General features: G+C 46.6%; 1 protein-coding gene and 1 long non-coding RNA gene across 3 annotated transcripts; both read left to right on the top strand.

Moving 5' to 3' along the window:
- Nucleotides 1–14,455: 14,455 nt before the first annotated feature.
- Nucleotides 14,456–16,502, top strand: LOC307202493. Its single transcript, XR_013832914.1, has 2 exons — nucleotides 14,456–15,037; nucleotides 15,994–16,502. It is a non-coding gene; the product is annotated as an uncharacterized lncRNA (long non-coding RNA).
- Nucleotides 16,503–21,264: 4,762 nt separating this feature from the next.
- Nucleotides 21,265–23,528, top strand: LOC307203277 (uncharacterized protein). 2 transcript variants are annotated; one of them, XM_079953988.1, is made up of 2 exons: nucleotides 21,265–21,418; nucleotides 22,480–23,528. In XM_079953988.1, the coding sequence occupies exon 2, from the start codon at nucleotides 22,490–22,492 to the stop codon at nucleotides 23,414–23,416; it is 927 nt and encodes a 308-aa protein (XP_079810114.1). In that variant the 5' UTR covers nucleotides 21,265–21,418; nucleotides 22,480–22,489; the 3' UTR covers nucleotides 23,417–23,528. The 2 variants fall into 2 exon arrangements, with proteins under 2 accessions (XP_079810114.1, XP_079810115.1); XM_079953989.1 differs by lacking the exon at nucleotides 21,265–21,418 and adding an exon at nucleotides 22,207–22,336.
- Nucleotides 23,529–23,945: the final 417 nt, after the last annotated feature.

Below are 23,945 nucleotides of genomic sequence, written 5' to 3' on the forward strand. Positions count from 1 at the left end.
AAACCCTGCTACAGTGGTACCTCGGGTTACAGACGCTTCAGGTTACAGACGCTTCAGGTTACAGACTCCGCTAACCCAGAAATAGTACCTTGGGTTAAGAACTTTGCTTCAGGATGAGAACAGAAATCTTGCTCCGGCGGCTCGGCAGCAGCAGGAGGTCCTATTAGCTAAAGTGGTGCTTCAGGTTAAGAACAGTTTCAGGTTAAGAACGGACCTCCGGAACAAATGAAGTACTTAACCCGAGGTACCACTGTACAAACATCTATTGCTTTCTGCAGTTTTTAACTGCAGTGGCTTTCCCCCAGAGCATCCTTGGAATTGTAGTTTGGTGATAGTGCTTTTGGATTCCACGGCACTATGCATTTAAGGCAGCTATTTCAAAGAGCCTTGGCTTCCCCCAATGAATCTTGGGAACTGCAGTTTCCTAAGGGTGCTGAGAATTGTTAGGAGACCTCTACATTCCTCCCCACAGAACTACAGTTATCCGAGTTCCCTGGGAAGACAGCTTGCTTGTTGTGCTGGTCCCGGGGGGGGGGGGATGGTTACCGTGCGGCGTGGTCTGAGTCTGGTCCTAGGTCGAGGGTCTGGAGGCTGTCCATCAAGGGCGAAGCGGGGTCCAAGGCAAGAAGCCGGGCATGGCCAGGAACTCTGGAAGAGCAGGACAGGGTGCTGGCAGGAACAGGTTAACAACGATGTTGCTCCCACAACCTGGGACTGGGCTGACTGGCCTTTATCTCCTCTGAGGCCAGGGGCGGTCCCGGCCCACAGGTGACCCGCCTCTCCTGGCCTTAAGGTGAGCACTCCTCCTGAGAGAACTTAGTTCCCTCTCTGCCCTGAGCCTCTGCAGCTCAGGAGAGGCTGGAGGGTTACTGGACCCAGAGGCAACCTCACCTTCCCCTGACAGGGCTGGGAGAGGAGCACCTGCAGGCAATGGGTCCTCCATCACCTCCGGAGCCAGAGTGGATTCAGCTGGTGTCTGCTCCTGAGGATCCAGCACAGGTGAGGGCCCTTCAGCTTCAAGCCCCTGCCCCAGCTCAGCTGGCCCTGGAAGCGGGGACTCCTGTGCAGGCTGGGACTCCTCAGGTTCAGCTTCTGAATCAGATTCCCAGGCCATCACAGATGTGCATTGCTTTGCTCAAGCTCAGTAGGGAGCAAGGTGGAGAGGAAAGCAGAATGAACTGGCTCTCCTTGACACCGGCTCTCTGGCTCCACCTGCTGTTGGGCTCCATGTCTTCTACCCTACCAGTCACAATGAGCACCGCCCACTACTGTGTAGCTGTCCATTGCTGGGAGCAGAACGCTGAACTACTTGCCTTTTGGGTTCATTTTGAACTGCTGACAGCACCTAAGACAGCTCTGTTTTCCCAGTGTGCATCTCAGCAGAGGAACAAATGCCTGCTCTGCCTTTAAATCAGTGCGGGAATGACTGTCACATATTTTTATTTTTAAATCTGCATCTAGAGAAGAGCTATAAGAAATGTAAGGGGGGGTTCAGGTAGTTACCCCCACTGGTGAGTATAGGGGCTTTGGAAGTAGGTAAAAGCATACTTACTCCCCATCTGTTAAATGGAGCCCTAAAAACACAATACAGGCAGCAAAATTATAGTGGTAGTTTTTTTAAAAAAAGTATGAGACACTATAATTTTGCCTGGTGATTCAAGGCAGGCCATGAGATGAGTGGAGGAATATCTTACGCACAGTGATCCAATCAGAATGTTTCAGAAAACATCCAAAAAAACTGCGGCTGCAATTTGCCAGACCTGTGTCATGCGGAAGGACGTGCTGTGGGCTAAGAAATGTATTTTTTTTTTTTTTTTGTAAAGAACAACAATAAAATGTCGCTGCAAACACACAGAGTCCTTTGCAAAAAACGGACTGTAGCTCAAAGTAGAGTGTCTACTTTGGATTCAAAAGGTCCCCTGTTCAATTCACCAGCACCTCCGGGTACTGTTATGAGAGAAGCCACTCTGAAATCCCCAGAGAGTCATTGCCAGTCAGAGTAGGCGTTTTTCCAACAATGCCCATCTAGTGAGCTAGATGGACCAAAGGTCTGACTCAGTACAGTAGACCCTCCAGGTGTCCCTACTTTCCAGGGACGTCCCTGATTTTGATAAGCCGTCCCAGTTTCTGATTTGAGCCCCAGAATGCCCCACTTTTCCATAAAGGTAAAGGGACCCCTGACCATTAGGTCCAGTCATGGACGACGCTGGGGTTGCGACGCTCATCTCGCTTTATTGGCCAAGGGAGCCGGCATACAGCATGACTAAGCCGCTTCTGGTGAACCAGAACAGCGCACAGAAACGCCGTTTACTTTCCCACCGGAGTGGTACCTATTTATCTACTTGCAGAGGGTATGGAGTTATCTGACCCCCGAGCCATGTGAGGGATGTACAGTGGTACTTCGGGTTACATACGCTTCAGGTTACATACGCTTCAGGTGACACACTCCACTAAGCCAGAAATAGTGCTTGAGGTTAAGAATTTTGCTTCAGGATAAGAACAGAAATTGGGCTCCGGCAGCGCGGCGGCGGTGCAAGGCCCCATTAGCTAAAGTGGTGCTTCAGGTTAAGAACAGTTTCAGGTTAAGTATGGACCTCCGGAACGAATTAAGTACTTAACCCAAGGTACCACTGTATAGGGAAGCGGGTTTTTTTTAATGTTTAATGTTTTATTATGTTTTTGTATATATTGGAAGCTGCCCAGAGTGGCTGGGGCAACCCAATAAGAAGTGTGGGTTATAAACAGTAAAATTATCATTATGGGATGGAGTGTCCCTATTTTCATTGGAGAAATGTTGGAAGGTATGAGTACAGGCAGCTCATGGCATGCAAAGCATGTGCTCGACATCACTAGCTTTAAAATAACGCTAAGGGTCTAGTCCTCATGGTTCTGAACCAAGGGCTGACATAAAAAGCTGCCTTCTATCAAGCCAGATCATTAGTCTGTCTAGTTCTGTATTATCTGTGCTGCCAAACAGCAGCTTTCCAGGGTTTCAGGGAGTGTGATCCTCCCAGCCCTACCTGAAAATGCCAGAAATGGGAGCTGGGCTCTTTTGCATGCAGGGCAGATATTCTACCCCTGAGCTAAAGAGCTTTCCCAAAAGATTCACGTCCCAGGGCAACGGCACAGATTTCCCTTGTGAAAAAGAGAGGTGCCTGCCTTATATTGACTCACAAAACAACAACAACAACCTCTGGCTACGTGAAACATACTCAATAAACGCACAAGACGTAACCGGCTGTACTTTTGAATAAATAAGGTAGACTATTCATTGTATCAAATTGTAGATTTCAAGAAAAGTTTCATAAAGTTCAATGAAAAAAAGCAGAAGACCCAGTGGATCAGTTCATTCTATAGTCAGATCATGCATAAGGTCCATACATGTATAAGTGTCTATTCCACCTGTCTGTTCATAGAGTCCAATAATCCACATGAAGAGTTGTTACAGTTCCACAGAATCCTTTCACAGAATCTAAGACAAGGATTTCCAGAATATTAGCCTTGTTTCACCATCCTAGGCTTCATCAGTAGTACAGGCTCATATGTAATGTTACAGGGTAGTAGATCTTATAGCATAGTAGTGGTTGCAATATTGGGAATTGTGTGGCAGAAGGCAGGGAGCAAAATGGTAGGTGGAGCCAGAGCCAATGATCAGCAAATCCAACTAATTATTTATTTTAAAATTAATTTGCTAAATTGGTATACCACCCTTAATCTGCAGAACTCAGGGTGGTTCACGACATTCTCATTTTTGTGCCCATCCTTCTGCCTGCTGACTTTACCAAAGGCAACACTGAGACTAAGGCTTCATCTACACAGATATATATATGCTCTGAAAACACTTGGGGGGGGGGACTGTTTTCAAGCTCACAATGGAAAATTTCATAGAGTTCCAAGTTCAGCTCTACAGCACCACCTGGTGTCACTGTGTTATAACGCATGCATAATGTTTTATTTTGACTAATGTAGCTGAGTCCTAAGGAGGAGGGGGAAGCTGGCAGGCAGGGGCACCCCATGGACTGCTTGCAAGTAGGAAGGTAGGCAAGGAGGTGGGACTGACTGAGGGGAGACTGAGGTTAGTGGCAGAGGCAGATTTAGGCGAGCGAAACTGGTTTGCCTGCAACGGACGCCGAACCAAGCTGAAAGAGTGCCGGGGGGGGGGAGCTGCAACAATGATGTGGAATGGAAGGCGAGAGGCAGGGGGTGCCAAATTTTGGCATTGCAGAGGGCAGCACTGAAATTTGAAAACCCAAAGTCCTCCAGGCAAATGGCCTTCTCGGTGGCGCCCTCCCATCAGATGTCATGGAAATAAACAACTACAGTGGTACCTCAGGTGACATACACTTCAGATTACATATGCTTCAGGTTAAAGACTCCGCTAACCCAGAAATAGTGCTTCAGGTTAAGAACTTTGCTTCAGGATGAGAACAGAAATCATGCTCCTGCAGCGCAGCAGCAGTGGGAGGCACCATTAGCTAAAGTGGTGCTTCAGGTTAAGAACAGTTTCAGGTTAAGAACGGACCTCCGGAATGAATTAAGTACTTAACCTGAGGTACCACTGTACCTGACTTTTAGAAAACATCTGAAGGCAGCCCTGTTTAGGGAGGTTCTTAATGTTTGATGTTTTATTGTGCTTTTAATATTCTGTTGGGAGCTGCCCAGAGTGGCTGGGGAAACCCAGCCAGATGGGAGACGTATAAATAATAAATTATTATCATATTATCATATTATTATATTATCCATCGTTGGATGGGTAGGATCCCATTCTCCTGAACTGATCAGCTTCCACTATTCCCATTTAGCTCAATAGTCTCTAATTGTTCTGCAATTCTCAGATGTGGGCAGGGAATTCATCCTGCTCCCCCTCCCTGACTCCCCCTCCCCCTTTTAATTTATTTCTGACAGCCTACACAGTGGAAGCCTGGATGTCTTCTAAATCAGATCTGTTGCAGTTGCCAGTTCTTAAATGTTGACAGATGTTCATCTCTCAAGCCTTTCAATATTTGTTAGAAATGAGAGTGTCTCAATGAAGGGAATGACTGACAAGGAGCATGGCAAGCTGCCTTTTCACTGAGCCAGACCCATTGGTCTGTCTGGTTCAGTGCCATCCACACTGACTGGCAGCTGCTCTTGGAGCCTGTCTTGAAACACAGGCCCAAAGGAGGGCTTATTGGAGTGGTTGGGTGCAGGATGTCAAAAACATCAGAATGGCCAGTTCTAGTGCTTTATTTAAGAACGTGTAAGATGTGTAGACGCAGGTGGTGCTGTGGTCTAAACCACTGAGCCTAGGGCTTGCTGATCAGAAGGTCGGCGGTTCAAATCCCAGGTGAGCTCCCGTTGCTCGGTCCCAGCTCCTGCCAACCTAGCAGTTCGAAAGCACACCAGTGCAAGTAGATAAATAGATACCGCTCCAGCGGGACGGTACAGGGCGTTTCCGTGCGCTGCTCTGGTTTGCCAGAAGTGGCTTTGTCATGCTGGCCACATGACCTGGAAGCTGTGAGCTGGCTCCCTCGGCCAATAAAGCGAGATGAGTGCCACAACCCGAGAGTCGGCCACGACTGGACCTAATGGCGCTGCACAGCGGCGTAGCGTGGGTTGTCAGCACCCGGGGCAAGGCAAGTAATTTGCGCCCCCTAACCCGGGGCAAGGCAAGTAATTTGCGCCCCTAACCCCTAACCTGCCGCCACTGCCAGCTTCTTCTTGCTGCTGCCTGGGCTGGTCGGGTGTGGTTCTCTCCCGCGCTCAGCGCTGCACTGGGCGGCCGCTGCACTGTCCCTCCCCCAGATAGTCCCTCCCTCCCTCGCTCTCTCTCCGCTCTGCACCGCAACGCACGCCTGGCACCCTCCCCCTCCACAGTGGGCGGCGACCTGGCAGCTCGGATCGGATTCGCACAGCCAGCACTGCAGTGAGAGAGAGTGAGTGAGCCAAGTAGGGGCAGAGAGCCCCCCCCCAAATGTTGTGCCCGGTGCGGCTGGCCCCCCTGCACCCCCACGCTATGCCACTGGCGCTGCAACCCCAGAGTCGGCCACAACTGGACCTAACGGTCAGGGGCCCCTTTACCTTTATCCCACCCCCACCCCACCCCAGTCAACACTGACTGACAGCAGCTCTCTGTGTGGTATCAGAGGGGAGAAATCCCTTTGCCCCTGTCCCCTTCTCCTTTCCTTCTCTGTCAAGGTCTCTTTATGGCAGTGCATCTTTTGCAGATTTCCATGATCAAGCTATCGCCAGAAGCAGGAGAAACATTTCCCTTCTGGATCCAGATTTCCCCCTGGACTCCTGCTAAGCCGAGCTGAACAAGGTTTTCATGTCCTAAAAACGCAATCAAGGGAGTTAAACATGCCCCGTCGGCGGCTGCTCACCAAGGGCAGTGACTAAGCATAACTGGAAACAGAAAAGTAGCTGTGTTGGCCCAGGAGGAGGAGGAGAAAAAAACCATATTCCATATCAAGGTAAACCTTTCATTAACAGTTCTCCAACTTTTTTCTCTGAGCCACACTTTCAGAATAAAAATCTGAAACTCCAGCCGGTGCAGAATGCCGCAGCGAGGCTCCTTACGGGGTTCTTGCTATGGGATCACATTCATCCAGGGCTTTACCAACTGCACTGGCTCCTGGTGGAGTACAGGATCAGGTTTAAGGTGCTGGTTTTGACCTTGAAAGCCCTATGCGGCCTAGGACCCACGTACCTACGGGACCGCCTCTCCTGGTATGCCCCGCGGAGAACCTTAAGGTCCACAAATGACAACACTTTGGAGGTCCCAAGTCGCAAGGCGGTTAGATTGGTCTCAACTAGGGCCAGGGCCTTTTCAGTACTGGCCCCGACTTGGTGGAACGCTCTGTCACAAGAGACTAGGGCCCTGCAGGACTTGACATCTTTCCACAGGGCCTGCAAGATGGAGCTGTTCCACCTGGCCTTTGGTTTGGACTCAGTCTGACCCTTATGTTTCCCTCCCCTTCTGGGTTTGATCTATGGGCTACTATTAATATGAGGCTGCATTTTAAATTGTATTTTTAACCTGTATTTTAAATTGCCCCCCCATTATGTTTTTATTGTAATTTTACTGGTGTTAGCCGCCCTGAGCCCGGCTCTGGCCGCGGAGGGCAGGTTATAAATAAGAATAATTATTATTATTATTATTATTATTATTATTATTATTATTCCACCCCTGATTTTGTACTGAGAAGGAATGCATTGGAAAACAAACCGCAACAACGCCCAGCAGTGCTATAACACAGAACACAACTCCTTTATAATATGATCATGGGACAGCCACAAAGTATAAAACAAGGCAGATACATAAAAACAGAAAGCATTCCCCCCAAAAAATATAATATTGATTGTCCTTTAATCTTACCCCTGAACTTGCCATCCTCTCTGCCACACCAGTGTGGCACACGACACACCCTTTGAGAACCACTGCATTGGGCCAACCAAAATTTCTCTAAATAATGCGCAAGGACTTGAGTCCTCCAGACCTCTTTGCCAAATAAGACTTGAATAGGTAGGGTAGGGCTGCATCGACATAGCTATTAAAAATGCTCTGAAAATTTTCTAGGGGGGTGGGGAGTTTTAAAGCTCACAATGGAAAATTTCATAGAGTTCCGGTTTCAGCTCTACAGCGCCATCTGGTGTCACAGGGTTATAACACATGTATAACAGATTTTATTTTTATTTTTAACTAATGTAACTGAGTCATTGAATTTTTAATTTTTTAAAAAAAGTGTTTCTGGAAATAGCTGGCCATTAAGAACATAAGAGAAGCCTACTCTTTTTTTTTTAATCATCATCACCATCTGCTATTCAAGTCTAGCTTGGTGAACAGTTCTGAAGGACTCAAGAGCCGGAAGTCCCAGGATCATATAATAAAATAGTTGTGTTCTACAATCAAGAACTGAGAATAGGAAGATTCGAACACAATCAATATTATACAGTGGTACCTCGGTTTAAGAACAGTCCGGTTTAAGAACGATTCAGTTTACAAACTCCGCAAAACCAGAAATATTGTCCCAGTTTGAGAACTTTACCTCTGTCTACGAACAGAATCCAAATGGTGGAAGGGTCCGGTGACTTCTGTTTCGTTTCAGTGTATCTGAAGAAGTTTGCATGCACACGAAAGCTTATACCAAGAACAAACTTAGTTGGTCTCTAAGGCGCTACTGGACATTTTAAAATATATTTCGACTGCGTCCGACCAACACGGCTACCTACCTGAATGGGTGATGTTCAAATTAGTGGGGGGCAGGGGGGGGGATTAAAATCCTGCACATGAAGACAGTGTTGTAATGAGCATAGAATTGCAATGAATGAAGACTCTGCTCCCTATCCAATTCCCGATACTTGGAATCTTACACGAAGTGTGGGAGGTCTGGCACACACAGAGACATTTTTCCTCCACCCGCTCTCAGAGTACAGGTATAAACCCCTGTACTCAAATCCCCTGTAACAATGGGCATTCTGCTGATAAAGAATAGAAGGATGAGGCCACACGTTTGCCTGGATGTTCACTTCATGAGAAAACAATATACCCTTTCTTCTCATAATGTGGGAAGTAGGTCTGGGAGCAGCTATTGCTTATTTGCAAGCAAATTGCTTACAACTGGATTTTAATTTAGTGTCTTACGCCCCTGCAAATGCCTTTTGATGCATCTTATAAACCATTGCCGATGCAAAGCGTCGGGAATACAAAGAAAGCCACACGAAGTACCCTTCATTAGTTTAGTAAATTGGATTTTACTCCTTTTTTTTTCTTTTACAAAAAGGAAAGAAAGGAAGAACGAGGCTGGCTGGAAAAGGGCTGTGATCAGGCTGCACAGGCAGGCAAAGGGACCATGTGCTTCCGGCTGAGAAGTAAAAAGGGTCAGAGAACTGGAAAGCTGGAAGGGTTGCCAAGGGTCATCTAGTTCAAACTCCTGCAGGAATTGCAGTTAAAGAATCCCCGACAGATGGCTATCCAATCCAAGCCCAGGGTCCAAATATAGTCTCCAGTCTTCTCTACTGGGCTTTTGGAACTCTCTCTAAGCCACACCCCTTCTGCCCAGAACACACCCATTACTGGCCCTTGCTTGGCAACTCAGATGTGTTTTCGCCCTGCTGGAATGTGTCCCTGAGTACTGGGAATGCCCTTTGCTTGCCTGAATGGAGGACAAGAGAGGTGTGTGCCAAAAAGAAACCAGCCTATGGTTCACATCTGTTGCTGTGGCCATTTTTGCCTCTGTGGCTTGTAGTTCAGCAACAAGCTGGAGAGTCAAAGGTTCTCCACTCCTTGTCTACATTGACTGGTATTGGGTCCCTAGGGTTTCAGCTAGGGGTGTGAGCCAGCTTTAGGGCTTTAAAGGTGCTGACCTTTAAAGCCCTAAATGGCCACGGCCCAGTATACCTGAAGGAGCATCTCCACCCCCATTGTTCAGCTCGGACACTGAGGTCCAGTGCTGAGGGCCTTCTGGTGGTTCCCTCAATGCAAGAAGTGAGCTTACAGGGAACCAGGGAGAAGGCCTTCTCGGTAGTAGCACCCGCCCTGTGGAACACCCTCCCACCAGATGTCAAGGAAATAAACAACTATCTGATGTTTAGAAGACATCTGAAGGCAGCCCTGTTTAGGTAAGCTTTTAATATTTGATGAATTACAGTGGCACCTCGGGTTACAAATGCTTTGGGTTACAAACACTTCAGTTTACAAACTCCACTAACCCAAAAGTAGTACCTCCGGTTGAGAACTTTGCCCCAGGATGAGAACGGAAATCGCATGGCGGCGGCGCAGCAGCAGCAGGAGGCCCCATTAGCTAAAGTGCTAAAGTTCAGGTTAAGAATGGTTTCGGGTTAAGAACGGACCTCCAGAATGAATTAAGTTCATAACCCGAGGTACCACTGTATTGTATTTTAATATTTTTCTGTAAGCCACCCAGAGTGGCTGGGGAAACCCAGCCAGGTGGGCAGGGTATTGTTGTTGTTGTTGTTGTTGTTGTTGTTGTTGTTGTTGTTGTTGTTGTTGTTGTTGTTAACTGTATTTTCCAGGGATTAAACCTGCAACCTTCAGCCCGTGAAGCATGGATTCTACCACTGAGCCAAAATAGAAGGGGATGGATTTTGGTGCCTTGGTACTAATGATCAAAAGTTATGGTAGTGCCAATAGCCAGGACAGCACCCAATGTTGTTTCTTTTTCTCTCATTCTCTCTCTCTCTTGCTGTAATTCAGTTTACTTTTGTAGTGAAAGCAAAGATCCGGTTATCATGCCCGGAACACCTGGGAAAAGAGCTACAGAACAAGACAGCTGTCAAGATCACTCAATTTGCTGGACTTAACCACCTTGTGACAGGCTCTCGTTAAGTGTAGGGCCCAATGTGGAGATGCATCAAACAAGCCTTTTCGAGCTAAACGTTTAGCAGCAGTAGATACCAGCATGCGATAAATGTCACGCCAGGGTGGGGGTCGCTCAGATAAACATGTTAACACTGCATCAAGAGGATCACTGAAATGTTACATCAACAAGCAGCAGGGGACACCTTGTGCATCTTACCTACAAGCTGAGATTTGCAGTCATTTGCACTGTATAACTGTCTTGTGAATTACTGTAATTTACTCCAGGGTATTTACAGAAAAGGGATGCGGGTGGTGCTGTGGGTTAAACCACAGAGTCTAGGGCTTGCTGATCAGAAGGTCAGCGGTTCAAATCCCCACTATGGGGTGACCTCCCGTTGCTTGGTCCCTGCTCCTGCCAACCTAGCAGTTCGAAAGCACGAAGTGCAAGTAGATAAATAGGTACCACTCCAGCAGGAAGGTAAACAGCAGTTGCGTGCACTGCTCTGGTGTGCTTTTGAACTGTTAGGTTGGCACAAGCAGGAACAGAGCAGCGGGAGCTCACCCCGTCGTGCGGATTTGAACCACTGACCTTCTGATCGGCAAGCCCAAGAGCCTCAGGGTTTAGACCACAGCTTCACCCACATCACCTGGTGTAGTGATGGCCTGCAACAAAATGTTCATTTCATTGCCCTCCTATCCAACACCCAATCAGCTTTCCAGCATCTCAGAATGTCTTATGCAGACAGAATGCCCATCCTGACAATGTACTTTGACCTTGCGTTATAAAACGAACCCTTGGCCTTCACTGGTTTAAGCTGATTTTAATCAAATCTTATACTTTAGCTCTTCTATCCTAGCTACATATATACTTTTTCTCCTTAAACAATATTTTCAACATTACAATGACATACACAGTTCCTTTCTGCTCTGCCAAGCCTATGACTTCCCCCCCTCCCTTCAGCAGGTTTTCCGCTTTCAAGTCCTATCTCACATTTTAGCTCTTTAACTCTATTGTCCACCTTGTAGAATTTATTTCAATCCTGCTAGTGTCTTCAAATTTTTGCAATTATTTTGCAATCATTATTCAAATATACCATAAATTTACTCCTGGTCTCGAATCCTGCAGGTCAGCCTGGCCAATTCTGCAAAATCCATCATCTTCACCTGCCACTCCACTATCGTTGGTAACTCCTGTAACTTCCACTTTTGAGCCATTAAAGTTCTCGCTGCTACTGTGGTGTACATAAATAGTCTTTGGTCTATCTTCCATCAAACCTAGCAGAAATGCTTCAGGTTTTTTGGGAAAGGTATATCTAAACATCTTTTTTAATTCATTATATTCTAGCCTAGCTTTAAGTTCAGTTGCCAGGTGTTTGCCTGTGCCAGAAGGAAACTTTTATGCTGTTGGGTGCTTTAATCCTTCTTTTATTGTTTTTATTACAGTACTTTCGAACACTGTGTGATGTTTCTTTGTTTTGATAAGTTGCCTGGTGAAATATAGTGTGAATTTCATGCTCTTTATTCAGCTCGTAGTAGCAATGAATGAAACTTTCCCCAAAACGTCTAGCTATATATACATTATTTACACAATGGGCCCTGCGTGATTGGCTAATTCCGGTCTGCTCCGGTAGGCCAATCAGGTTGCAGATTCACTTCCTCCAGAAGCCTGATTGGCTGCTCCTGCAGGCCAATCAGGTCGCTGATTCCTTTCCACCTGGAGCTGGAATCAGCTGCTGGATTGGGTGGCTCCTGCGGACTAATCAGACTGCTGCATTCTGGATCCTATTGTTCTAGAATTCAGCTCAGTACATAACACCTGGATAATTCTATTGGTGGGCAGTCGCATACATAGAATTACAGAAGAATTGCAGAGTTGGACGTGAAGCTAAGGGCCACCTAATCCAACCCCTGCGATGCAGGAATTGCAGTCCGGGAATTGCAGTGGGTTGAATTTGGAGTGTTAAACCTCTCCGCCCTGCCCAGTGCTGCGTCTACTTTCCCCCCCCCTCCCCTTCACTACCATTGTCCAACTCAGTAAGGTACAGTGGTACCTTGGGTTACAGACACCTCAGGTTACAGACACTTCAGGTTACACACTCCACCAATAGTATCTCGGGTTAAGAACTTTGCTTCAGGATGAGAACAGGAATCATGTGGTTGCGGCGCAGCGGTAGCAGGAGACCCCATTAGCTAAAGTGGTGCTTCAGGTTAAGAACAGTTTCAGGTTAAGAACAGACCTCAAGAACGAATTAAGTTCTTAACCCGAGGTACCACTCACTGTATTGGGATGCTTAGCTAAAAACTGCTGATGTTCCCCAAGGTAAGAAGAGCCTGCTGGATCAGGCCAATGGCCCATCTAGTCCAGCATCCTTTTCTCACAGTGGCTAACCAGATGCCCTAGTGGGGAGCCAGTAAGCAGGACCCAAGAGCACTCTCCCATCTGGCAGTTTCTAGCATTTCTGTCTCCAACTGTGTTCAGAAGCATTTCTGTCTCCAACTGTGGAGGCACAGCATAGTCATCCTGGCTAGTAGCCATGGATAGTCTTCTCCCCCATGAATTTGTCCCTTCCTCTTTTGAAGCCATCCAAGTTGGTCTCCATAGCTACCTCCTGCGGCAGAGAGTTCCATAGTTTATCTCTGCCCTGCAATGAAGCTTTACTTTCTTTTATCTCCCCTGAATCTTCCAACATTGAATGTCCACAAGTTCTAGTATTATGAAGGAAGGGTAGGGAACTTTTTCCAGAGCAAGGGTTGGAATCCCTTTTGGGCAACCTTCTAGAGGCCACATGGGCAGGGCAACAAAAGACAGTTTCTCCCCCCCCCCCCCTTTGCATAGTAGGCCAGCTTCTACATGCGCCAACCACAGAGCCAGTGTGGTGTAGTGGTTAAGAGTGGTAGTCTCGTAATCTGGTGAACCGGGTTCGCGTCCCCGCTCCTCCACATGCAGCTGCTGGGTGACCTTGGGCTGGTCACATTTCTTTGAAGTCTCTCAGCCCCACTCACCTCACAGAGTGTTTGTTGTGGGGGAGGAAGGCAAAGGAGACTGTTAGCCGCTTTGAGACTCCTTTGGGTAGTGATAAAGCGGGATATCAAATCCAAACTACTCTTCTTCCTCTTCTTCTTCTTCTTCTTCTTCTTCTTCTTCTTCTTCTTCTTCTTCTTCTTCTTCTTCTTCTATCTACCTTCCATCCAGCAAACAAGAGGCATTATCAGCATTCAAGGATGCCTCCTAGCTAGACAAAAACACTCAGGAGGGTGGAAAGCAAAGTCGGTGTGAGGTGTGTGGCCTTGGGACAGCCCTGAGAGCCAGACAGAGAGGTTTGGTCCTCCAACTTGGGTGTTCCCTATCACTGGCTTATAGAGTGCCAGGCTCCTGTCAGCTACTCCCAGGGCCAGTTGCCCAGGAACATACACAGACAAGGATTGGTCTTACCGCCCGCTTTTTATTCAGTATTTACAGAGAGAGGCTATAAAACCCAGCCTCTTGGATAATGGCATTGTCTCAAGTGAATCTCCACACCCACCCACCCCATCTCTTCCACTTCCTCATTCATCAAGCTCAACATCTCTACCACGGGTGCTGCATTTTGTTGCAGCCCTCTGCCTTTGAGCTCTTTGCTCTCCTACGTTCAAGGCTCGCTAGGTTCTGGGAGATGGAGGGTCTGGAAAGCTTTCTAAAAACACTATGTCCATCAGCTGTTGTCCCCCTAGTGCTTCCTCCTCCTCCTCCTCCTCCTCCTCCTCTCTGCTCCCCAACTTTCCCCCTCATCTGCCTCTGAGCTGTGAGCTCCCTCAAACCTCTGTTGTAAATTTAAACTGTCTTCTTCTCCTCTGGAAGAGTCAGACTGGGGAGGTGATCTCCACCATTCAATACGATAATCATTATTGGCATTGTCCCAACAGAACAACAAAATTGAAAAAATCTACATCAGACATTCAAAAACCAACAAGCCTGCTATCCCAGCTATCCCAGCCTGGTTAACCCCCTAAAAACTCTGATACCCCATAATTGAATACAATATACTCTCACATAGACTACCTTACACTGCGTTTAAAACCCAAATCACATCTGGATAAAAACTGTTTCTCAGGTAGCTAGTCCTAGTCTTTATAACCATGTACCTTTTCCCAGAAGGTAGAAGCTGAAAGAGATCATTTCTGGGGTGTGTACTATCCTGCACTATCTCTGCAGCTTTCTTATGACACCTGGAAGCATAGATTTGATCCAAGGTGGGAAGAGTGCACCCAATTATTCTCTCCACAGTCTTTACAACCCTGGACAACATTGTTTTTCCCCTGACCGTGCAGCTCTCAAACCACACACACAGACCATCAGTTAATACACTCTCAACAGTACAATGGTAAAATGCCATCAACAGGTCCTTTGAGAGATTATTTTTCCGGAGGATTCTCAGAAAATATAACCTGTGCTGTGCTCTCTTCATCAGGTCTTTACTGTTTTCTCCCAGTCTTCTGCCCAGTGCCTGACATAGGGTGAGGCAGCTCCAGAAAAAACACTGGGCTCCCAAAGTCCCTGGGTGGTTTTGGGGCACTATCCTTTTGACCAACAGGGGACAGTGCTCCAGCGCTGAGTTACCAGTGACCTACTATGACACAGCCTGTCACCAGGCTGACATAGATGACACCTGGAGCCTCTGATCTGTGATCTTCAAACACCCTGCTTCCAAGAGTCACTTGTCAACACAGCCATAAGGAAGACTCAAGAGGCCCTAGCAGGTGTGAACAGGTTATATTTATTCGAGTATAGTGTTGCAGCTGGTGTTTGGTGTGGGGTGTGAGATGATGATCCCACCCCCATGAAGTCCAAGGAAGGGCCAGCCCCACTCCCCCAGCACCTGTCGTGGATCTGGCTGCTCGTAGCAGGACTTCATTCCTCTTTGCCTTTGCAAAGAGGTTGTTGATTGAAACCAGGCATCCCCAACCTGTGGCCCTCCAGATGTTTTGGCCTACAACTCCCATCATCCCTAGCTAACAGGACCAGTGGTCAGGGATGATGGGAGTTGTAGGCTAAAACATCTGGAGGGCCGAAGGTTGGGGGTGCCTGGTTGAAACTATTCAAGTGGGCTGTTATGTGGCTTTCTAATCAAAAAAAGGTTAGCCACTACAGCTGTACTTGAACATAGGGGGATGCAGGTGGCGCTGTGGTGTAAACCACTGAGCCTCTTGGGCTTGCTGATCAGAAGGTCGGTGGTTCGAATCCCTGCAATGGGGTGAGCTCCCGTTGTTCTGTCCCAGATCCTGTCAACCTAGCAGTTCGAAAGCACTCCAGTGCAAGTAGATAGATAGGTACCGCTGCGGCGGGGAGGTAAACGGCATTTCCGTGCACTCTGGTTTCCATCACGGTGTTCCATTGCACCAGAAGCAGTTTAGTCATGCTGGACACATGACCCGGAAAGCTGTCTGTGGACAAATGCAGACTCCCTTGGCCTGAAAGTGAGATGAGTACTGCATCCTATAGTTTGCTTTGACTGGATTTAACTGTCCATTACCTTTTTTTATTTCTTTCTTGAGCATAGATAAGGAACCTCGAGAAGGATAGGATATAAATGCAATAGGTAAAATGGAATGATGAATTTATTTTGTTTTTTTCTATTTAAATTTCAGTAACTAGTTCTAGATCTGTATTGGGGGAGTGGGAATTGCGTATGTCAATGCAAATCTCTCTTTTTGAGGAATCGCAAGTGTTCACTCTGGAGCCAAATGGACCTGATGGATAAGGAGACTGAAGACTTTAAGAGCAAGGAGAAGGCTCTGGGTGATGCCATTGAGAGACTCAAGAAGGAAAACAAATTCAGGAAAGAGAAGCTGGTGGCATTTTGGCAAAAGAAGAGGGAGCTCTCCAAGCGCACAGATGGACGAAACACCATTTTGTGGGAGCGAAACATGAAGCTCTGGAAGAAGGTCACAGATCTCTTTGAGAGCATCAGGAATGTTTTGAAAGAGGAACCAGAGCTTTGGAAAGAAGAGCTGGACAGCTGGACAGCTGAGATGGCACTTTGGAAGAAGGAGATGGACCAATGGGAAGAAAGGTTCTGTGGAAGCTATTAGTATGTCCATTGCAAAATAAATCTCTGGATCAGCCCTCAATTGATCCCTTGCAGTGGACAAAAAAATCTGGTCATCTAAACAAGATGGTGTCAGCTAATGTACGTGGAAATTCATTAAAAGTTTTTCACAGGTGGTTTTTGACTCCGGTCTACCTGAATTGTAACTCCAAGACCACATCCTCCCTTTGTTGGAGGGGGTACAACTCCAGAGGGTTTTGTCATCATAGGTGGTGGGATTGCACTCCTGTGAGTAAATTCTGAGGGACACCAGAAATCAGGACAATCATTGGACAGAGGATCACTCTATGACCTGCTTATTTGAATGTGTTTTGGGGAAAGAATTTGAACCTTCATAGCAAATCTATTATTAGCCATCTGTTGGTGGCTGCCTGCTTAGGTTGAATCCTGACAAGACAGAAGTACTGGTCCAGCACAGGGAACCAGGCAGAGGGCCTTCTCAGTGGTGGCACCTACCCTGTGGAACACCCTTCAGTCAGATGTCAAGGAAATAAACAACCACATGACGTTTAGAAGACATCTGAAGGCAGCCCTGTTTAGGGAAGTTCTTAATGACTGGTGCTTTAATATATTTTTAATATTTTGTTGGAAGCCACCCAGAGTGGCTTGGGAAACCTAGCCGGATGGGCGAGGTATAAACTACTGTCATAGCACCAGAGTAGAAGGAGCCCTCATCATATTCCATGACCATCTGGCTTCATAAGGCTTTGTCCATTGCAGCTTCTGAAAAACTTAACTCATTCACTCTGAGTTTTTTGAGGGGCTGTGGACCCGCAAAGGACTTTGCAGGAGAATAGTAACCTATTTGGCAATAGAGACAAATAGAGACACTTTAAAAGGTGGTTTTATTTGGAAATGTGTGTGAATTGGAGCTGTGTGAGCTTCCCCTCCTCTATATTTTCTGTTATGCTGCTGTATTTGAGAAAAAGAAAACAGAATGGACCGCTTGAAGCAGCTCACTTTAACAGGGGCCAAATATCCCTGCTTGTAAGGGGAGCCAGTTCTGAGATTTATAAAATTTAACATGTTCCCGCACAAAAGGGAGATTTTAAGCATAGATTTTCCCCCTCCCTTCTTTATAATTCCAGAACTTGCAGTCATTCTGCAAAGCTGTGGGGTGGCGGAATCTGGGCAGACAAAAGGCCAGAGCATTTGTTCACATAATGCAGAATTACTTTATGAAATCCACTCGCACAAGAGGTACTTAATGGCCTCTAGCTTAGATTGCTTTGAAACTAGGTTAGTCAAAGCCACAAAGGAGACAGCCATGATCGCTAAACTGAATGCTTACATTCAGGCTCAGAATGCTACTGAATACCTGTAACGTGGGTTGGCGGTGGTGGGGTAGAAGTGGGAAAGAGTTATTTCTCTATAAAACCTGCTGGTGCACCCTGAAGGTTTTCTGATTGGCCACTGAGGAAGGAGAATGCAGGATTAGATAAGCTTTTGGTTTCCTCCAGCAGGGCTCCTCTGTTATTTTTTCCTATAGCATGATGTATCCGTCACCCATTGCTATCTGTATATTAAATCTCATCCACAGAATTATGCACACAACAATGTAATTTATCCCTCATTATTTATACTCAGGCTCCATCTGCACTGAACATTTAAAGCAGTACCATACCACTTCGAACAGCCATGGCTTCCCACAAGGAACCCTGGGAAGTGTAGTTTATTAAAGGGTGTCGAGAGTTATTTGGAGACTCCTGTTTCCTTCCCAGAACTACAATTCCCAGAGTTCCCCAGGAAGAGGTACTGACAGCTAAACCACTGTGGAAACTGTAATTCTGAGAGAAGAAAAGGAGTCTCTTGTCAACGCTCAGCACCTTTTAATCATTCAGGCATGGAGAACGTTAGTTCCAGGTGCTAAATGGTGGTCCTCAGAACGCTCTGCAGACCTTCTGGTTCTTTGGTTGTCACTCGTAGCCGAGTAAGATTGTCTTCCATAAACACGGTTTTAACAATGAGTCCATAAGTGACTGTGGAGGCCACTTCTGGATCCACACGTCCTTCCACAGTGGGGACATTGGTTTCCTGGCAGGCGCTGATCACGATGTGGATTTGCCAAGAGTGCCTTCCTCCTTGCACACTTCTCCCTTGTGTCCTGAGTTCGAGCGTCTTCAAAGCCCATGACACCTTTGGTAAAGGCTGTTCTTCAACTGGAGCGCTCACAGGTCAGTATTTCCCAGTTGTCAGTGTTTATACTACATTTTTTTAGATTTGCCTTGAGACAGACCATACCTCTCACCAGCCCCGCTTCATATTCTCTTTGAGTGCTTTATTCCTAGCCGGAGTATATTGCTACATTTATGTAATACCTCTTGCTTGCCTGAATGGAAGATAGAGACATGTTCTGTGTGTGTGTGTGCAGAAACCACTGGCTTTTGGTGTGGCTAAATTGTAGCCTACTTTACAGTCCCATACCCTCCAACCTTTCTCTGATGAAAATAGGGACATCCCATCATAATTTTATTATTTATACCCCACCCATTTGACTGGGTTGACCCAGCCACTCTGGACAGCTTCCAACATATATATAAAAAACATAATCAAACATTTAAAAACCTCCCTATACGGGGCTGCCTTCAGATGTCTTCTAAAGGTTGTATAGTGTGGCAATCACACAGGGTCCTCGGACATTTGACAGTCTGTTGACCCTGTGCCACCACTGTGATTGCTTTCTTCACTGCCACCAACCCGTTTCTAACGGGTACATACGGAGTCCAGACAGTTGTTAACATTAACAAATAATCAAGTTTATTTATATGCATGAACAAGCTTATGGTTTCAGCTAATTTTTCTTGGCAGTTTCTTAATCTTAGTTCCTAAACTGTCCTATGCGTTCCTAACAACTTCAAACCAATTATTCCAACTATCTATCTGACTCCACCTAACAATTCCTCTCACTCCCTCACCACACAACTTGACCAACCCACAGACTTAACCTCCCTCTTCCTTCTTCAACTTCCAATTCCCAACCAACTTCCACACAGCTCTGACTCTCACTCTAACTCCTCCTATCAGTTTCTCTCTGGCCAATCACATCACATGCATTTAACCCTTTCCTTATGACCCGCCTAGGAGGCAAATGCCACATATAGTTACTTATCTCCTTGGCTCAGGGGTTGCATAACTTCATACCCTCCATCATTTCTCCAAGGAAAATAGGGACGCCCTAAGGAAAAGCAGGAAATTCCACGATCAAATCAGAAACTGGGATAATTTCTCTAAATCAGGGACGTCCCTGGAAAATAGGGACACTTGGAGGATTTGAAGTCCCACTTGTTGCTGTGCCTACTTCTGCCTCTGTCCTACTGTAGAATCACAATTGTTGCTCCACCCACTTCTTCCCCTGGCTCCACCCACCACTGGTATGAGGCCCATAGGAAGTTTCCCACAACAGAAAACAGTACTTGGGTGGGAAATCGTCCCCCACTCCTGGCATCAAATCTACTGACAAATTCCACAAGAATGGCCATTGTTATCCAATGATTAAGCTTTGTTCCTTTCACATAACTTAGATTGGCATTCTGGTTAAAAGAATTTCCGATGGGTTCTGCACAGGGCTGGATTTAGGTTTGATGTGGCCCTAAGCTACTGAAGGTAATAGGGCCCATTATATGTCCAGCTGTCCTTTGTCAACAACAAATTGCCGCTTTTTGTGTGTGTGTCGAATATATGCTATATGGCAATTTATGGACCTAATAGGCATCTAAAGTCATTTGCACATGTTGCTATGCAAGCAGTCCATGCAAAATGTTTTGTTGTTTTGTTGTTTTGTTGATTAGTCGTGTCCGACTCTATGTAACCCCATGGACCAGAGCACACCAGGCATTCCTGTCTTGTACTGCCTCCCAGAGTTTCGTCAAATGCATGTTGGTCGCTTCTATAACACTGTCCAACCATCTTACCCTCTGTCGTCATCTTCTCCTTGTGCCCTCAATCTTACAAAACATAGGCACCCTATATATAGAAATGAGCAAACCAGTGATATTTTAGGGAGCAGGCTAGCAGGCGGGGCCCATTACTTACATCATAGGAGCCTACACAACACAAAACACTGTTGCTGTATGTAGGTTTTAGTTTGTTTTTCATCTTATATTTTGGAAATGTACATTCAGGTTTTTTCCTTTAATTTTTTGGGGGGCCTCCAATAGAGTGGGGCCCTAAGCTATAGCTTGTTTAGCTTATATGTAAATCCAGCACCGGTTCTGCAAAATGAACCCATTTTCATAAATTAGGCTCATGGTGTCCCTGAGGGAGACACATGGTTCCAAGCAAGCAGGTGCCAAACTCTTGGTTGCACAGCTGTAGGGTTGAAGCCCACCCACGGCTAGTGACCCTGTTATGGTTTCCCATTCTGCCCACTGCAAAAACTCCACCAACATCTGAAGAAGAAGAAGAGTTTGGATTTGATATCCCGCTTTATCACTACCCTAGGGAGTCTCAAAGCGGCCAACATTCTCCTTTCCCTTCCTCCCCCAGAACAAACACTCTGTGAGGTGAGTGAGGCTGAGAGACTTCAGAGAAGTATGACTGGCTCAAGGTCACCCAGCAGCTATATGTGGAGGAGCAGGGAAGCGAACCCGGTTCACCAGATTACGAGTCCACTGCTCTTAACCACTATACCACACTGGCTCTCTGATACCTGATGCAGCCACTTCTCCACATTCATGGTGGTGTTACCTTTGGTCTCTTAAAAATCCACCCTTGTAGAAGGATCCTGCATCTCAGTGGCAGAGCTTCCACTTTGCATGCAGGAGATGCCAGCTTCTATCCATGGTGTCTCCCTGGTGATCACCTGAAAGTAAGTGTATACAATACAGAGCTAGATTGACCAATGGTGTGACTGCAGATAAGCTAAAATAAGCTTCCCATGTTCCATTTTCATCGGCTACAACCTTGGCATTCCAATGATGGAACCAGAAGATCTGCAGAAGTTCTGACATTGTTTTGTTAATATTCTCAGGCTGCTATGGTGATGAAGTTCTTAACAAAGGGGTCTTCATCGTAGCAGGAGGAGGAGGTGCAGGTTAGTGGACATCCCAGGCTTATTTATTTTGGGGGGATTTAAGGCATCTTGACACACTACACCAGTGTGGTGTAGTGGTTAAGAGCTGTAGTCACGTAATCTGGGGAACCGGGTTCGCTTCCCCGCTCCTCCACATGCAGCTGCTGGGTGACCTTGGGCCAGTCACACTTCTCTGAAGTCTCTCAGCCCCACTCACCTCACAGAGTGTTTGCTGTGGGGGAGGAAGGGAAAAAGGAGAATGTTGGCCGCTTTGAGATTCCTTCGGGTAGTGATAAAGTGGGATATCAAATCCAAACTCTTCTTCTTCTTCTTTTCTGTTATTCAAAGCCACCAAGGCTTTATCAAGGGAGCCCAGTTGCATCAGATTTATCTAGTTCAGGATCAAGTCTCCCACAGTTAACAGCCAGATGCCTCTGGGAAGCCCAAAAGCAGTACATGAGTGCAAAGAGCACTCTCTTGCTTCTGATCTCAAAAAACTGGTATTCAGATATATGCTGCCTTTGATAAAGGAGGTAACATAGCTTCCATCAGTAGTAGACACTGATGGCTTCATCCTCCGTGGATTTCTCTAATCTCATTTTTCATAGAATCATGGAGTTGTAGGGTTGGAAGGGACCCAGCAGCCTGTTCTCACAGTGGCCAGCAACAGGAAGGTCCAGCAATACATTGGAATACATTGTGCACCAGCCCCTAACACTGACTTCCCCTTCCATGATCTTTCCTCCTGAAATGGCTGGCTTGAGAAGGTCCTGCATTTGGAGTGGTGAACCAAACCCTGGGGTGATGGCTGCACAAATGGACCCTGGGACTCATCAGGGTCTGAGATTGGAGAACCTCAATCGCTCCCCGCCTAGTGTGAACTGGGGCTGGTGGTGGGGTCCTCCTCCGCAACCACGTTTCCAGTTTCCAAGCTGGAAGGTAAGGTTCCTTGTGGTGACTCAGTCTCCTCCGAGTTTGTATCCTCTGAGTCAGGCTCTGGAGTTGGCAGTTTTCTGACTTTGTCAGTGGGCAACGCAACCTCCCCTTCTAGGCTACTCACTCATGTATTTCTCTGTACACAGCTGTGATCAGATGGAGGACGGGGAGAAACATTCGGATGTCACTCTTAACTGTGCAGATTATCTGGAGGGCAACAGCAATGACATTTCTGCAAAGCGGGAGAGCTGGCACCATATGAACCATATCCCCAGATCCTTGAAGAGCCAGTTCGTATATCGCCAACTGAGAGAACAGAAAAATGCACTTCAAGAGGAAATCAGGATATTCTGGAAGAAATGTCAACGCCTGCGAAGGGAGATCCAGACTTTCCGAGAAGATAACAAAACCAAGGCTTTGTGGGAGGAGATCCATGCCTTCAAGATGAAGAACAAGGGCTTCATGGATGAGATCAAGAACTTCTTAGAGGAGAGCAGGGTTTTCATGGCTGAGATCAAGGCCTTCCAGACCAAAAAGAAGGAAATTCAGGACCAGGTGAAGACCTTTCAGGAGAAGATTGAGGCACTCCAGCAGAGGATCAAGACAACAGAAGAGGAGATTGTCACCTTGGAGGAAAGGAACGAATCGTTCCGAGAAGCTGTCAAAGCCTTCCAGATTAAGAACAAGGAGTTCCAGGAAGCCAACAAAGGCATGCGTGAGAAGAACAAATCCCTCCAGGAGAAGATAGAAGCCATTGAAGAGAAGAACAACGCCTTCTGGAAGGAGTGCAAGGCATTTTGGAAGAAGGACAAAACCTTCTGGGAAGAGGACATGGCCATATCCAAAGACAAAATGGCCCTCTGGGAAGAGTATATAGCTTTGAGGGATAATGACCAAGACCTCCAAGAAGAAAAAGCAGTCATCTGGGACATGGTGGAAGCTCTCTGGGATATGAAGTACTCCATATGGAAAGAGGTAAATGGGTTTCCAGAAGAACCGCAACCTGAGTTCGAGGTGGAAGTTCTCGACAACGGTGCCGATGGAGACCACGATGAACCACCTGATGAAATAAAAGAGGTGTGAATTATCACAATGATCTGGTTAGCACCACCTTAAAACTCCTATACATTGATGTACAAACACCGCGGCTCCTTTGTCATCAAGACCTTTTAATAAAATCTTGATGGAATTTCAAGGTGTCACTACGCTACAGTGCTGGGGAGGTGGGCGGGTTCACACCGGCCATACACACCAGCAGATGATTGTAACCATGTGAACCGGCAGCCTGGCAAACCTGGTGTGGCACATTTAATTATTTATTTACAAAATTTATAATTCACATCTTTGTAAAAATACAGAAAGGCAGAGGACAACATATAAGGGTAAAATGAACAGGTGATCCATTAAAAATCATTGGAAACATCAATAAATACTGACTGGGTAAAAGAAAAAATAATAATGTTGCACTTAAAGGTAAAGGTAAAGGTACTCCTGCCCGTATGGGCCAGTCGTGTCCGACTCTAGGGTTGTGCGCCCATCTCAAGAGGCCGGGGGCCAGCGCTGTCCGCAGACACTTCCGGGTCACGTGGCCAGCATGACAAGCTGCATCTGG

This window comes from Podarcis cretensis (genome assembly GCF_951804945.1).
Source record: "Podarcis cretensis genome assembly, chromosome: 14".
Lineage (NCBI taxonomy): Eukaryota > Metazoa > Chordata > Lepidosauria > Squamata > Lacertidae > Podarcis > Podarcis cretensis.